Source organism: Gossypium raimondii, chromosome 13 (assembly GCF_025698545.1).
Source record: "Gossypium raimondii isolate GPD5lz chromosome 13, ASM2569854v1, whole genome shotgun sequence".
NCBI classification, from domain to species: Eukaryota; Viridiplantae; Streptophyta; class Magnoliopsida; order Malvales; family Malvaceae; genus Gossypium; species Gossypium raimondii.
Window position 1 is genome coordinate 57,439,038 of NC_068577.1, and position 17,195 is coordinate 57,456,232.

A 17,195-nucleotide genomic window follows, 5' to 3' on the forward strand; every position below is an offset into this window, starting at 1 on the left:
GTTTAAACTGGGCCAACCGATTAGATTGAAATTGATTGGCGTATTTGTTTAGATAATTGTACTGGATCGATTAGATTGTGAACCGGTATAGATCAATTGAATAAAATTTTTATCTTTTTGAATTTTTAATGTTTTTTTAATCGAATCAGTGACCTAATTGATTTGACCATCAATCCGATTATAAAAACATTGCAAAACAAAAGAGAAATAAAAAAAAAAAAACAATAATCAAGAAATGATATCTAATAAACCGAAATAAAATGATTCGGTTAAAAATAATAATAAAAGACTAACTTTAACTAATCAATTCTATATTTTCTTTGATAACTGTACAACTCAAAGTTCATGTAAATAAATAATGAACACTTGGCCGAATTGATCGGGTCATGTAAAAATAAGGTTAAAATCAATTGATTTGATAAGAAGCCTTGGCTGCATATCAACACACTTCCACTTAACATATATCGTAAGGATAGAAAATCCGTTTTGCCATGACCTCTGAAATTCTCAAAAACTGTCACTCGATCTCACAGGGACAAAGAACCCCCTTGCTGTATCGATTATGCTACCGAAGGCTGGGGAATAAGAGAGCACCAACCTAATCAAACTTCGATCGGTTTAATCATTTGAAGCATATTATAAACTGACTTAACTTATATTATCCACCTACGAAGTTAATTTAACTAATATTATCGGTAAAATCAATTAATCACTGAATCTGCAATCAAACATATGTGCACCAAACCCAAACACAAATATCCACAGCTTTTAAAGGTCGTCTCTATAGATTCTTAATCCGAAAAACAATTTCTCCATTAGTTTATCAAATACGAACTCAATAGTAAACTTGGTAAGCCCCCGTTAATAAAACTTGGTTTCATTCAAAATTTTCAGAACTAAACCAGTGATCGAACTGATCAGACCACCTATTTATTGATCCAATCGATCTATCCAGTTCAATTAATTAAATCATTAAATGATTCATAAAAGAATATTAAAAATTCATTTCAACTACCAAATTCAATCGATCCGTACCGATTCCAAGATCAACCGATTCAAAACCCCTCTCCAAACTAATACCTAATCCAACCAATCCATTCCGCTAGTCCAGTCCGGTTCAAACTATTTTTTTTATATAAACACAAGGTCTCAAATAGTATACCAGAAGCAAATTTATGCCAATATTATTGCTAACAAAATTTGCATCTTTTTTGAAGCAAAAATACATACCCTAATAATGTACACTTCTGCCATGGTAAAACACATCTCATGCATGTATTTTTCGAAATTGAATCGACATTTTCTGTTTTTCTTTTCCCTGCTATTCCTGTGCTATATACGTAAACAAAATACTTGACTTACTTCGGAAAACAAAAAAGGTTGGAGAAAAAAATGGTTGCGAGGTCACTGCAATTCCCTGTCTGCTCATGTTAGTCGATCTTTTGTGTTCTTCATGAGCCGTCTTTTTACATCGATGCAACTCCCATCTGGTGGTAACTTGTCCGATCCAGCCATAAAGATTCGGATAGCAGATTTTTATTCCCATGGTGGAAAAAGAATCGCTGAGAGTATTCAATGGCTGAAGCAGTCAATGCCACAAGGTCGAAGCAAATCAGCGTAATTCATTTTCTATCGACTATCATCCAGCACAGTGCTTGAAAGCTTTTACTTGATGCCTGAGGGAAAACCTTGCCTTTGTGGAAATCCAGTTTGACGCATCCGAAATGGCCGTTCGGTATTAACAAGACGTTTATCAGATGGTCCTGCCCCGAGAATCCCCAATGAGTTTGGGTCTACTACACGAGTACTACCATTGTTCAGAGGTCTTTGAGTTGGGGGTTGAAGTTGAGGATGGTTAACCGTTTCTGCTCTCCATCGTTTCCAAGCTTCAAACTTTGCGGTATCGATGCCTTTATGATTCGGTTGTGATGTTTGATGTGCCGTTGCATTCTTCTTATGCCCTCGTTGCTTATCGGTAGAACGTGAAAAAGGAGGGAAGAAATTAGGATCACCGTCTCTATCAACATGGCCAGGTGTGGAACCATTCATATGGGAAGGTCCAACACCATCATCGTCCTGTTCCTGCTTAAGCTTCGAATAAATCTGATGAAGCCTCTCACCAGAAAGATTTGAAAATGTAGAGACATAGTTCCATAAACGCATGGTCATCCCTGCAACGATAATTGAAATTAAATAAAAGAAATTATCTAACGACAAAGTCCTAAAATGTGAATGTGCACACAAGAGAGACCAAATGCGTGATTAACGAACTAAAACTTAATTAAACAGTATGAAGAACCACATACGATCTTGTCTATAGGGCTCGTCTTCATGTTCTAAGACAATTTGATCTATCCTCCTTCCAAGAAGCTGCAAATAGTTCCGAATTTTCGAAAGTACCTGGAAGAAAATAGAACATGGAGTGAGCACAAATCCGGCTTGCAAAAATAAAAAATCAAATCAAATCAAAGAGACATAAAAAGAGGGATTCAGAATAGAATAGTAAACCTTATCCTTGGGAAGATCTGCACTAGTAGTCTGCAATCTTTGGAGCCGACGAAGGGTTTTTATTTCGTCAATCATAACATCTTCACACCATTCCATCCACTTCACTTCCTTAAACTGCTCATATACTTCCTCGTTGTCAGACATTTCACCTTCTTCTTTAACTAAAGGTTCAACTTTCTGAGGTCTCTCGGTTTTGTCCCTACCCATTTTAAAACTGACCTTAGTAGAACCCGGTTTACCTTTCTTGTCTCTGACACGAGATATCGATACGTTTAGAGGATTCTGCTTTTCCTTCTTCGAAGGTTTACGACCAGCTTTGACACCAGCATTCTTACCACCAACAGCTGCAAGTTCCTGTGGAGATAGGTCCCAGTTTGAGAATAATATGAAGCCTAAAAGCACAGCATACAAAGCATGCAAGCAGGCACTAGATTTTCTACAAACAACATAAGCAAAATGTTTCCATACAAGTAAATAAAGCAAGAATTTCCCAACAGAACCAAAATTAAACCAATCAACTAGATTTACTATTCTATTTAAATAGAAAAAAAAGAGACGAATTCATTTTTTATTAAACATTAAGAACAATACTGCATAGGAGAAATACCATTTCCAAGAGTGCATTAGCACGCTCCTTCAAATTAGGTGCACGTGGCAGAAAGGTTTCATGGTGCTGAAGTTCAGCAGGAGCAATCTTCTTTGTGAGGCCAAGCCTTTCATCTAATCTTATCTTTTCCCAATTACCAAATCCATGGTAGTATATTCCCAGAAGCAATCTTGCATCATCAACTAGTGACAATTAACAGGATAAAATAAGATAAGTCCACAGCAATTTTCATTTAATTATGTTGCCTATAACAGAGAATAAAAATGGGATAGACATACTCTGATTCCACCCACACCCTTTAGACCAATTAGAGGGTTTAAGGTACATCAACACACGGAACTGTTTTATGGGATCCTCGTAACGACTTATTCGTTTTGCTAAGAGCTGAAGTTCTTGGACACGATTAACCAGATCATTTGCCTTAACAGGAACACCAAAGAAATCTAATAATGGTCCCTGCAGGCAATTACCAAATAAATGTTAGTCACAAAATGCTCTAGAATTGAAACAAATAAAGGATGACGGTGTAGGAATTGGAACCAAATATAATTAATAACTCTTTCAACGAACCTTAGGTTCTATATTTCCTACTTCAACAGCTTCCCTGCATCCTTCAACTAGGGCATTGAAGAGCTCAATCTGCGCATCAAGTGGAGCTGCTGCAACAGCACCACCAACTTCCTCTGCTATCAAGGTGATTTGGCTCTCATTCCCGAATTTCATAACCTGATGAGCCATAAAAAAATTGCCTGTAACTAGAAAAACTAAAAAGTATGATTCTGAACTCTGATTAACTAAAACATTACGTTGCCACCTATTGCTTAAAAAGAAAGAGGTAGACGAGAATCATATGTATTAAATTAACTTCAGAGAACTTTCATGCTGCACAGGTTGCTCTAAAGAAAATATGCGGGATGCTATTTTAAGTAGCAATATCTATAACAAACTGCAAATTTTTTTTTTAAAAAGGACGGATATGGTGCATATGCACAACAAATTGCAGAAGACTAGAAACCATACCGCTCGAGAAAAACGCAATGCATCTCTCTTAGGCAGATTCCCATAAGACCATCCTCTCACTTGAGCAGTTGCTCCCTCAATCATTGGTGCCGAGGGGGCAGAGTATTCTGATTTACGGCGCTTTGGAACTCTCTCCTGCTGCTCTTGAAGATCAGATCCCTTCTTCTTTCTTTTGTTACTTCTCTCAGGTTGACTTGTCTCAGCATAACTCTTGGTATTTCTTGCAGCACGAGGAGCTAGAGCATCCTAATGCAAAAAGAATAACTTAGGCAGATGGATCCAACAAATTGTCTAATAAAAAACACAGAACATTAAACTTGAAAATGTACAAGCAATAGTCAAAAACTTTTGGTAAAAATAAGATTAATAGAAAATATTAGGATTATACTTCTGCTTGGGCAATGGCATCTGGTTTTATCCAACGACTCCAGAAAGACCCATCATCTTCAGCACTACAAAAATTTGCAACCTGAGCAAGATGAAAGTAATAGAAACCAATTTCATAAGACTTGAAATAATCTGTAAAACTATTACAAAAAACTCCACCACAATAACAAAGTATTAGTTGCTTGCCTTAAAAGCACTCAATAATTCATTCCCTTCCTCTTCACTGACTTTCTCCTCAACCTTTTCGGCTCTTTCAAGAATTTCATCGATATCCATACTTAACAGCCTTTTTTTGCTTTCTTCATCATTTTTATCCTCTTTGAACAATTCTTCAGCTCCAAATCTCAAAATTGCTGATAATTCATTCTGGAATGGTAAAAGAAATGTAGAATTATGTCAAAGAAATTGTTAAAAATTTATACGCATCAAAACCACAAGATATTTCCAAGAAAGAAGTGGTCAATTATGTAGTCAGTTCCAACAACCAAAAGCCAAACAAACAACATATTAACAACTACAGACTTGAGCAATTGCTTCGAGACATATTCTTACCTTGTCAAAATAAGCCCCTTTCTTTGTTTCCTTTCTTTCCAGTCTACCCTCTGCATTTAACTTTTGGATCACCAAATGGTCAAGCACCTATAGAAAGCACCCGGAAGAAAACGCATAAAATTACTCTTTAAATGCAGAATAAAAGAGTTAAATTAGGCCCCCTTTCACATAATGTACATTAATAAATGCATTTAAGAATATATAGGAACACATTCATGCAAGTTAAAGAAAATGACCATCTTCTTCTTAGCTCGCTCCAGGATGTCTTCCTCAACACTTTTGCTTGTCACAAATCTGTAAATGTTGACAACTTCTTGTTGCCCAATTCTGTGAGCTCTACTCATTGCCTGAAGCACAATAAAACAGTATGCATGAATAAAATACTAAATTTTTCATTGGAAACATAGAAAATGATGCTGGGAAAAGCACTGTCAAGCTTGACACCTGTAAGTCATTCTGGGGGTTCCAGTCAGAATCAAATATTATGACAGTGTCTGCAGTTGCCAGGTTGATACCGAGCCCACCAGCCCGAGTAGAAAGAAGGAAGCAAAAATCATCACTTCCAGGTGCATTGAAATGATCCATAGCCTGCTGTCGCAACTCCGCCTTTGTACTACCATCAAGCCTCTGGAATTGGAATCCTCTGAGTGACATGTACTCGGCTAATATATCCAGCATTCTAACCATCTGGAAAACACCAGATTAAAACCACCAGATTGCGTAACTTAACCAGACATATCATCCATTAAAAACATAAAGACCAGCCAATCACTGATGAGAATAACAATATTGAAGGAAACAAGCGGTTCAGAAGTATATTTACAAAATCCAGTACAGACCTGGGAAAAGATTAAAACACGATGCTTTGTTTCATGCAACCTCATAAGCAACTTGTCAAGTATAACAAGCTTCCCACTGCTTAATATAATTCTCTCCATTTTACTAATATCATTCATGCCAGTGTCCCCACCATAACCATGATCAGCACTTTCAAACAGGAAGGGATGATTGCAGCATTTCTTCAGCTCGACTACTATATTTAAAAGTGAGACCTGCAATTTAAAAGAAAATACCTCATTTCACTAACTGGTAATACTGCTTGACAATTACAAGAAAGGAAACAAAACTCTGTACACTGTTTCTACAGGAATATAAAATTTATCTATATACTGCATACTTTTATCAGTAACAAAATACAAGAAAAACCAAAACAAAGGAAGACAAACACCACAAACAAGCTTCAGCAGAGATAAAATCATCAAGCCAAAAAAATAATAAGAGATGCTAACCTGATTGCCACGAACACCTTTATTTAAGTCATGGAAGTTGCGTTCCAAAATCCACTTATAATACCTTCATAAAATACAAATAGTACCCCATGTTTATGCAATAGAAAAAAGTACAACTTATTCAAAAGATATTTACGACTTACTGTTTCTGAAGTGGGGACATCTCAACCCTAAGGATACGCTCAATTTTTGGAGGCAAAGACTTCTCTACATCTTTGATAACCCTTCGAAGAATGTGAGGCCTCAATTCCATGTGAAGATTAGCAAGCTATGTAAACACAGGCTTTCATTTAGATCAAGTCAAATAAATATCTTAACAACCTACGAAACATGATAAAAAGATGAGATCACTTTTAAATTTTTAATGTCATACCTCAATTTCATTAAACGAACTAAGATTCTTGTAATTTTGAACAAAATCATCCTTATTTTTGAACTTGTCAGGATCAAGGAAATGAAGCAGAGCCCTGTGGAATATTTTTCATGGATGTAAATAATGGAATATACCTCAATATTAAGGCACAGAAGAATTTTAATAAGATCAAATTTTGGCAGAACAATTTTATCCTCAAGGAACTTAATTCTGTTATAAAATACAATGAAAAGAAGGCAAAGAAACTTGGTCGTGTAATGCAAAATAATGTTGATATCAGGGATAAAAAAATCAGCTTTGAAATAAATCTATTCTAGCATCTATCTAAAAAAATGTAGAAAATAAAAAAAAACTTCCAATAATCATTCTAATACATAGAAAAGAAATAATACCATAGCTCCTCAACACTGTTTTGTAATGGAGTTCCAGTAATAAGCAACTTGTTCTTGGTGCTAAATTCCTGAGCAAACAGAAAGGCATCATCCAAAATTAATCAAATTAACAAAACCAACACAATTATGCAAGGCAGAAAGTTGAAGAACTGAATAGGGCATACTGAAAGAGTTGTGTACAACTGCGCCTCGCTATTCTTCAACCTATGAGCTTCATCAACCATCAAATAGTTCCATTTTATCTTAGACAGTACTGCTTTATCCTTCAGAACTACTTCATAAGTAGTCAGCAGGGCACTAAATTTTATAGGTCTGCCAATTTTCTTGTCATTGTAAAATTCATATTGCTGACATACCTGCCAACAAAAGAAGAAAATGTAAAAAGTGGGGTGGGGTTCATGGGAAGGGTTAAAATTATTCGAAACTACCATCCACCTTATGTAAATACGCAATTTCAAAAACAAAATTAACCAAAGTAAGCACACAAAGACTAAAAAGAGCTACACACCACAGCAAATATTTAGATGGAGACAAAATGGTATTATGTAAAGACATATTATGACAACTGCGTGATGCAAATTTTAAATCTATTTGAATAAAAGGAGCATACATACAAGAAAAACAAGACTCACCTCTCGGCTGGCACGAGTACCAACATATACAATAATGTTCATATCAGGAAGCCACTTTCTAAATTCTTTAGCCCAGTTTGACAGTGTGGATAATGGTACGACCACAAGAAACGGGCCGGGTATTTGTTGGGCATTCTGAAAATTTTATATATCAATAGAAACTCATAAACTTAAATATCGTAAAAGATAGCAATTCTTAAAAGCCAATGTGAGTACCTGTAGAAAACCAAGCATAGATACAGACTGAACAGTTTTACCAAGACCCATCTCATCAGCTAAGATGACATTAGTATCATTTCTCCAACTGAAATGTGAATATGAAATGCATGCATTAATAGATAAATATACTGGAATTCTCAAGAGTAAGACGGCCATTTTAAGTAAAAATAAAATGCTAACCTAAAGCAAAAGAGACAAGCATATACCTGTTGACAAGAAAATTCAAACCCTCCAGCTGATAATCACGAAGCTGTCCTCCCCTTAACCATTCTGGCTGTTCATCAAGTTTCCGCAAACTTGCTAAAGATAAAAAAATGCAAGCCAGTTCAAAATCCTTTTACATGATTAATTGTGATACTAATCAAAGTAAATCTACCAGACACAAAGGCCGAGTTCAAGAGGGACTAGAGGTCAGTGACTGTACGATGCAAACTTTAATCATACACATGTACGGAGAAAAACGTTAGTAGTGCTTACCTTTTCCCTTCTTACGCTGGTGATCTACCATTTTCCCCTGCACAGCCATTGCAGCTTCACGAGCCTGTTTACAGAATGAGAAACAAGTCTTTAATAGGTATAACTGTACGAGATAATAAACTTTTATCTGAGCATATTCAAGAAAATAAGAAACAAAAGTAGAACAGCAAACTCAAATGATTAGGTTGCACAATGTAATAATATATGTTGGATTATAATGGACATTATAAATTCCAACTTCTCAAGTCTAATTTCACTTTCGAACAGATGCCTACTATGGTTTGTATTTGTTTGATAGCCAAAACCAGCAGAACCACCAGCTTGAAATGTGATAAGATATACCACCCTCAATTCACCAATTAACTGTATTGATACACCCCAAATTAATCTCCTAGAATCTTTAACAAATTGTAGAATTTCAAATAGCAAGGTTGGCTAGCAAGACCAATTTTAACATGTAAAGAAAAATAGAGATCAACATATCTGCACAACATATACACCTTCAGTACCATACAACCAACTTGTATTCATTTCCTTTAACCTACTTAATGATAAAATTGAATACATCAGTGCAAGTTATCTACTATCACAGCATCGGGCAATGCAGCAATGCCTGCAATGACATTTTATGTTGAAAGGCAAGGATATTTCTAACATTGCCACTCTGAATAATTTACTTAACTGGCCTAAGGGCAAACTGTCCACAAACGCAGACAAACCCGGATCGACAATATTATGATCACCAACTACAGAAAAAAGTAACAATAAGTAAAACAAAGAGACAATCTGCAGGACGTGTTACCTTATACTCATCAATAGCATCTTGAGCAAATGGAATATCAATATCCTTTTCCCTGAAACAACAAATACATAACAGTGAGCTGTCTAAAGCAGGACAGACAGCAACAAAGAAAAGAAAAAGAACCCAGAGCACAATAGCACCACACAAGAATAGACACCTGTTAGTAGGTGGCGTAGAGACTAACTTTAAATTAATTAAACTATCAATCCAGACCATTACCAGGTTGCTTCTGCATAAGACAATCCCTGCCACTTGACTAAATACTCTGACATCACATTCCCAAAGGCATCTTTCCTGATTCGATCAACAATTACTCTCTCCACCTGAAACAAACACATCAACCAATTACAATTAAGTTTTGTAGCACAACCCTGAAAACCAACCATAACAATGTAAGAAATAGAAAATAGATGAAAACCAACCTGACTATTTTGCTTGATTAGATCCAAGTCCATTTCCTTACTCACATCATTGACTTCAATCTAACAGATAATAGGAAAAAAAATAGAAATGAGCTACTTCCAGAAAAAGGCTTACTTAGAACCTATATAATAGCTTATATAACTATAGTCTCCCTGCCATGGCAGGAAGAACTTGTTTCACATATTCCGTGCTCCCCTATAAAGTCACAACTTACAGCGAGATAAATGAGATTTATGATATACCTCAAGATGAGAAGAATAATTTTGAAAAGATCACAAAAGGGAGGAAAATCAGTTTTGATAATAACATAAAGAGCTACTCCCCAATATATGCTAGATAGGAATATGTATTGGCAAAATAAACACCATAAGAAAATGCAACAAATCCAGATTCCCAACAGGAAGAAAGGCCTTAGACTATATAGATAAGGACCAAAACCAACAAAAACTTAATAGGTTACCTTGTTCTGCAGAATCAACAAATTATCAATTTACAAAAGGATACAAACCAGTTTTTTAAGAACTAGATTAAACATCTACGATGAACAGAGTCCCAATTTTCCCCACCAAAGTTTTCCATATCCCAAAAAGCTTGTTCTTTCAAATAGTTAGTCCCCAAAAACTAAATACAGGAGCTACACCTATTGACTGTTCATACACCGGGACAATGACCCATGAAATCCAAACGGTAGAAGAATATACAGCGCATTAATTTTTGTTCATAAGAATTTAGATAAATAATGAATTCAGTAAGACAGAAAGAGAGCATTTTCCAAAGCGCTTCAGTTGATATCAGCAAGTTGAAATGAGAATTTCAGAAACAAAAGCTTACAGACATAAACATACCTCCTCACGTGAAAGTGACTTCCTGTATCTCACATCCTCCATCACCTTTTTAGTGTAATTTAGAACCTTCTTAAAACCACTAAGCTGCAAAATCATGTAGAAAACACAAAGAGGAAGTCATCAGAATAAGAGAGAGAAGACAGTACAATGGAAATAAACGTCCACAAAATTATACCTATTAAAAAACACATGCACTAACATAAGTAATATAAAAAATAAAACCATACATTTTGCAGCTCAGAAATAGATTTCCACTGACAATGAAGATGTGACTGGCCTTTCCATTTTATCAGGAATTCCATTTCGCTCCAATCTGGTTCAGAGTCAAAGAAGTGGCTTAATAAAACAGGCTCTGTAGATCTATTGTTTCTAATAGCATCTTCAGCCATGCCCTTTGGTTGATGCCATAACACTTTTTCAATTGTGTCACCATCTTCCTCTTCAGCTTCATCCTAAACATACGATATAAAATTCTTAGAAAAGAATAATATCACCAAAGAGCATTTAGAATCAAATAATTGCATCAATATGAGAGATATAACAATCTTTATATATGAAGTAACAAATAATGACCAAGAATTTAAAGGTAAAAAAAATGTTATGGTCCTAGCACAACTAATCAAGAACAAATTAGACAGGCTCAAATAAGATGGATATAGAAAATATGCAACTAAAATGCTGAAGTCAGTATTACATTGTATCCGCAAGGTACATAAATACTTGCATAATCCGCATAGCAAAATTCCGATTTACAAGCAATTACATCAAATACAAAATATCAAAAAAGCCTACAAAAAACATAAAGTAGGATTTATCAACCATAACAAGATATACAGGCTTCACCTTTCGTGTCTTTTTCTTCTTGCCTTCATCAATTTCTTCACTTTCTTCACTCTCAACATATGATACTTTCCGAACAGACCTACCAGAAGTACGAATCTCATTGTTTCTTCCCATGCTTGTCAATGTATTAGAACGAGCATTAATTTTATGATTATTTCCACTTCTCCTTGCCATACTCTTGAAATCCCCATCGCTTTCACTATCAGAATCCTCGGCTGAGTATTCATCCTCCTCAAAAGATGATCTCCCTCTTCTTTGTCGATTGGAGGACTTATGTTCTCTAGTGGGTTTTACATTAGGTCCAACTTTAATTTGTTGCCTACCTTTAGGTTTCTTTTTATAATAAGAATCATCTTCATCTGAAACATCTAAATCACCATGACTATTGTCTTCTTCCTCAGAATCTTCACCATCCCAGTCTTTATCCTGTTTAAGAACTAAATTAGTGGGGAGAAGTATCAGGCAAATGAAAAGGCATGAGAAACACAACCATCATGGATCATCAAGCTTCATGACCAACCAAGAATACAATTTATTACGGATAATTTTAGTCACGCCCTATAATTCAATGTTGTAGTATAACGCCAAAAACCAGACTAGACAATTGGTTAACATGACAGATATGCCTTATAAAAACTACAAATGTGGAGGTAATAATATAAAAGTCATAACGTTGAAGCCACAAAAAAAGAAGGTAAGTAGAACTAATTTAATAACCTTATTCCCTGCATGAGAATTGGCAAGACCATAGTCAGGCTCAAAATCGACATCATCAGGGTCATCTTCTGCAAATAAGACAGCAAAAACTTGGCATCTCAAAATCAAGAGTAGTGATTAACTGTTGTATAGTTAAAAGAATAGGATTATATATAATTAATCAATCACAAAGCACTAGTTTAGTCAGCCTTAGTGACTCAATGATAAATGCAGTAATCATAAATAAGGCAGCAAATGATGACAAGAAGGGAAGGTATATTACCATCTTCTTCTTCCTCCTCTTCATAATCTGCATCTACATCATCATTGTTGTCATCATTATCATCTTCATTGTCATAGTTACGCTTATTCAATGCTTTTGAACTCCTGGACACATTGGTACTGACAGAAACATGCTTTGACTGTGCCCTAGTATTTAACCCGACAGAATTGCCAAAGCCACTGTAATGCATTGTATCACTCTGCTCTTCCCCATCCTGTTCATAGTATTCATCAGATAACATCTCATCTGCAGGGACATCAGAATGACCCCTTTGAGACTTGCCAACTTCTTTTTGTGCCTCGTCAACTTCTGATTCTAACCTATCATCCCTGTCATCTGATGAATTATATACTGAGCCTTCCAAACTCTTATGGTCAGATTTTGACTCCTGCCCAGAATCGGATCCACCCTGGCGATCCATAGGCTGGCAGTCCTTCCAAAAAGTTGAACCCCATCTCCCAGGTGCTATTCTCCTTCCTGCTGGCTGAAAATTGGAATTCGAAATGCCAGCACCATTACCAGTAGCCACCTCATGATGCAGCCTACTCTGCTCTGAATTTGAAATGCCAACCCCATCACTTTGATACTGTGCATCCATGTTAATATCAAATTCTCTTTCACTATAAGTACCATCTATGTCCTCGTTCTCTGCTGAGCTCAGAATCCTACCACTGTTTCGTCCCTGGCTTTTGCCTTCCAAGGCATCATGTGAGACTGTGTCATTTGAATAGTTTCTAAAACATGCCATCCTCTCACTTGAAAATCCTAGGCATAGAACTCCCCTCTTTACAAATTATGCAAAAAGGTTGACGGAATAAAAAGAAGCTTCACAATCTTTGCTGAGAACCTGGGTACTCAACCAGCCAAATGCCAAAATTTTAGTCCTTTTGAGATAAAACCGAGCACACAATTGGGATGATATTCTCGAGAAAAATGAACATAATTTTCACTAAAGAATACAATTTGGTTAAAAAAAGATCACCTAGCTGAATAATCAAACAATTCAATGTCCAACGTTAAAACTCTTTTCAGTTTGCTACATTTGCGGAACAAGCAAAGAATTCAAGGAGAAGAACATAGTTAAATGCAAATTCAAAGTCATTATTGACGTTGCAAGGAGCCAAAAACCAGACAAAAACTTCAAAACTCAACACAAAAGACTGGAAACTTGACATAGCAATAACTTCATTCGAGCAAATACATATCTAAACTAAGAAACACATAATAGGACCAAGAGAGTGTAAAGTCAAACTTAAATTCAAATTCACAAACACTTATAGAATGAATACAAGCACAAAAAGATCGAATTTCCAACCAAACCAATCCACAAAATCATGAAACCCTAACCCAAAAAACGGAAGAAAACCATGAACTAAACAAAACGACCAATAGATCGGCCACTCCAAACACGAAAATAAAAATCGAATACTATAAACATCGATTAACAAACCCTAAAACCAAAAACATAAGCAACAATCCACAATCCTAAATCCATACCCTCAAAAAGTAAAAAATTGAAAACAAAATCGCCCGCCATAGAAAGCCGATTATTGATCAAGAACAAAGAAGCTGACCTTCACGAAACAAAAATGAGAGTTCAATTTTTTGGCTAATAAGGAAAAAATAATTCATTTGGGTATAACTGGAAAACAAAAAAAGATGCGAAGGTTAACAATCGTAAGCACCTTTTAAATCGCCGGTAAAATTAAAGAAAACCGGCCGCCAATTTTTTTGAAAACGAAGAGACCGTTTTCACTCGGGTCTCTCCCGGTTTTACGGGTTTCAAGGTGGTTCGGGTCTTTTGAATCGGCGCCGGAGGCTAAGATAAGCCGAGTTGAAGGTGAAAAAAAGTGCCGATTCCAAAGGAAGAAGACGATGCGCTTTTTTGGTTAATCGTCCGATTGGGAAAAAAATTAGAGAAGAAAATAATAGTGAAGTTTTTTATTTGAGATGCAATATAAAAGGGGTAGGTTTTTTTTTTTCCTTAGGGGAAACGTGTTTTATAGAAAAAAAATATTAAAAATAAAACAAAAATCTCTGTGTAATAAGAAAAAAACCTAAAATTAAAATTTAAGTAAATAAAACCCCTAATTTCTTCTCTCTTTTTTTTGTTGATTTTGTGATATCGTTTTTCTATTTACGTGTGTCCAATGGAATGAAGCCACGTGGTGTTGGAATGTGTCGGGGAGGACTTTTTGGACGATTAATCGTACGGCGTACGCGGCTACGGTGGTGGGTTTGATATATATACATAGGGGTATATTTATTATACTTTTTCTTTATAATTTTGTTATAAAAAATGAAATATTTGTGTATATGAAAATATAGATTTTGTAAATTTATTTTGGATGATTGACTTGGTTAAATCGTCTACGTGGCGCGATTATGACTCCATCCAAGTTTTACGAAATTTCGAGAATTCTCGATCTAGCCATCAACTTATCCATATGGCATGACTTTGATTCTCTCTTGTGTTTTTCAAGGTATATATATTTTATAAAATTAGAGCTTATTAGACTTTGAGGAATACTCAACTTGATGGCGTAACCTCTTGATAGCTAACCTATTCACATAATGTTCTTAGGGATTTTTTATGTTTTGCTTCTAATATTTGCTTATTTGGCAAGATTAGGGCTCTCAAACCCTTCAAGGGACATGTGGCATGGCCACATTACCCTTTCAACATCCAACATGTCTACATAGCAATCTCAATGCCTCTCATGTTTTCTATCCAAATTACACTCTTTTACATAACACTACTTGATTTATCACACATTTTTCAAAATTTAGCCCTTTCACACCATGCCTTGTAACAATTAATGTATGGGCATATAGCATGTGCAAATCCCACTCGTTCTCTTCTAAAATGAAGCATTCATGTCTTCTCACCCCTATAATTCTTCGTCAGCATGACACATAGCATGCTTGGTTGTTTCCCTTCAGTTTTTGAAATGGAACTTTCGCAAATTTTGTCATCATTTCCCATTGCATTAGTTGATGTGTGGCATTGATGGACCTTATGTGGCATTGATGGACCTTATGTAATTTTCTAATAATTGGCTCCCAACCATTTTCACCAATGTTGTTGAAACCGAATTGGCTAGTCGAACTAGGAACTAGTTAGTATACCAATCTAGAGTAAGGATGAGAACATGTTGAGCCGCAAATCGGGTTGGACCACAAATTGTATACTACAAAAACCGGTAAAAATATTTACATAGCACGACTAGATCTATCTCACATTTTCCAAATTTTAGCTCTATTACCCCTTACCTATAACAATCAATATACAACATGCGCAAGTCCCACTCATTCTCTTTAAAATAAAGCATTTGCGTATTCTCGCCCTTATGATGCTTTGTCGACATAACATGTAACATACTTAGCTGTACCCTTCAGCTTTTGAAATGGAACTTTTGCAAATTTTGCACCCCTCTCTCCCATCGCGTTAGTTGTTGTGTGACATTGACGAACCTATACAATTTTCCAATAATTGGCTCTTGCTACATCTTGCCAATATTTTTGAAATTGAACTGGCCAGTCAAATTGGGAACTAGCTAGTATATCAGCTCGGAGTAAGGGCGAGAACCGGTTGAGCCACAAACCATAGTTGGATCATAAATCATGAACTGCAAGAACCGGTAAAAATTTATATAGCACAACTAAATCTATCTCGCATTTTCCAAAAATTAGTTATTTCATCCTTTACCTTATAACAGTCAGTGTATGGAATGTGTGAGTCCTCATCGTTCTCTTATAGAATTAAGCATTTGCGTATTCTCACCCTTATAATGCTTCGTTGAAATAACGTGTAGCATACTTAACAATTTTCCTTCAATTTTTGAAATGGAACTTTTGCAAATTTTGTACCATTCTCTCCCACTGTATTAGTTGACGTGTGGCGTTGACAAACCCGTATAGTTATCCAAGAATTGGCTCTCGGGCTTTCTCACAAATGTTGTTGAAACTGATTGATGAATCAAACTAAGAACATGTTGGTATATTAGTCTGGAGTAAATGTGAGAAGCGGTTGAGTCGCAAATTGCATTTGGACCACAAATTGTGAATTGCAATAACAGGTAAAAAAATACATAGCACGACTGGATCTATCTCGCATTTTCCATAATTTAGCTCTTTCACCCCTTACCTTATAACTGTCAATGTATGGCACGTGAGTCCCATTCATTATATTCTAAAATGTCTTATTGCCCCTACAGTGCTTCGCCAGCATGACATGTAGTATACTTGGTTGTTTCCCTTCAATTTTTGAAAGGGAACTTTCACAAATTTTGCACCACTCTCTCCTATTACATTAGTCGACATATGACATTTATAAACCCATTTAGTTTTCTAAGAATTGGTTCTCGACCCTTCTCACTAGTGTTGTTGAAATCGAACCAATCAGCTGGATTGTGAACTGAGTGGTATACCAATCTGAATTAATGTAAGAATTGGTTAAACCGTAAACTATTGTTGAACTACAAATCATGAATTGCAAGAACCGGTAAAAAAAAATTACATAGTACAACTAGATCTATCTCACATTTTCAAAAATTTAGCTCTTTACCCTTTTACCTTATAGTTGTCAATGTATGGCACATGTTAGTCAACATGACGTGTAGCATACTTGATCACTTCCCTTCGATTTTTGAAATGAAACTTTTGTAAATGTTGCACCCCTCTCTCCCATTACATTAGTCAACATGTGGTGTTAATAAACCGATATAGTTTTCAAAAATTGGCCTTAAACACTTATTGCTTGTGTTGTTGAAACCGGTCCGATAAGCTAGATCAAGAACTGGATAGTATATTGATTCGAAGTAATGTAAGAATCGATTGAGCCACAA

The 17,195-nt window shown here is 35.7% G+C and overlaps 1 protein-coding gene across 2 annotated transcripts; it reads right to left on the reverse strand.

Moving 5' to 3' along the window:
* Positions 1–1,159: 1,159 nt before the first annotated feature.
* LOC105782494 (protein CHROMATIN REMODELING 5) lies at positions 1,160–14,317 on the reverse strand. Of its 2 annotated transcripts, XM_012607265.2 has the most exons (32): positions 14,034–14,317; positions 13,846–13,922; positions 12,349–13,195; positions 12,087–12,154; positions 11,370–11,795; positions 10,754–10,978; positions 10,527–10,610; positions 9,681–9,740; positions 9,478–9,581; positions 9,259–9,310; positions 8,457–8,520; positions 8,186–8,279; positions 7,977–8,064; positions 7,761–7,895; positions 7,293–7,484; positions 7,129–7,196; positions 6,737–6,830; positions 6,507–6,631; positions 6,364–6,427; positions 5,914–6,126; positions 5,519–5,761; positions 5,311–5,421; positions 5,075–5,161; positions 4,709–4,888; positions 4,524–4,604; positions 4,136–4,381; positions 3,686–3,841; positions 3,394–3,571; positions 3,116–3,297; positions 2,509–2,862; positions 2,307–2,400; positions 1,160–2,171 (listed from the first exon to the last, which is right to left on the reverse strand). In XM_012607265.2, the coding sequence occupies exons 3-32, from the start codon at positions 13,094–13,096 to the stop codon at positions 1,666–1,668; spliced, it is 5,322 nt and encodes a 1,773-aa protein (XP_012462719.1). In that variant the 5' UTR covers positions 13,097–13,195; positions 13,846–13,922; positions 14,034–14,317; the 3' UTR covers positions 1,160–1,665. The 2 variants fall into 2 exon arrangements, with proteins under 2 accessions (XP_012462719.1, XP_012462718.1); XM_012607264.2 differs by lacking the exon at positions 13,846–13,922.
* Between the last annotated feature and the right edge of the window lie 2,878 nt (positions 14,318–17,195).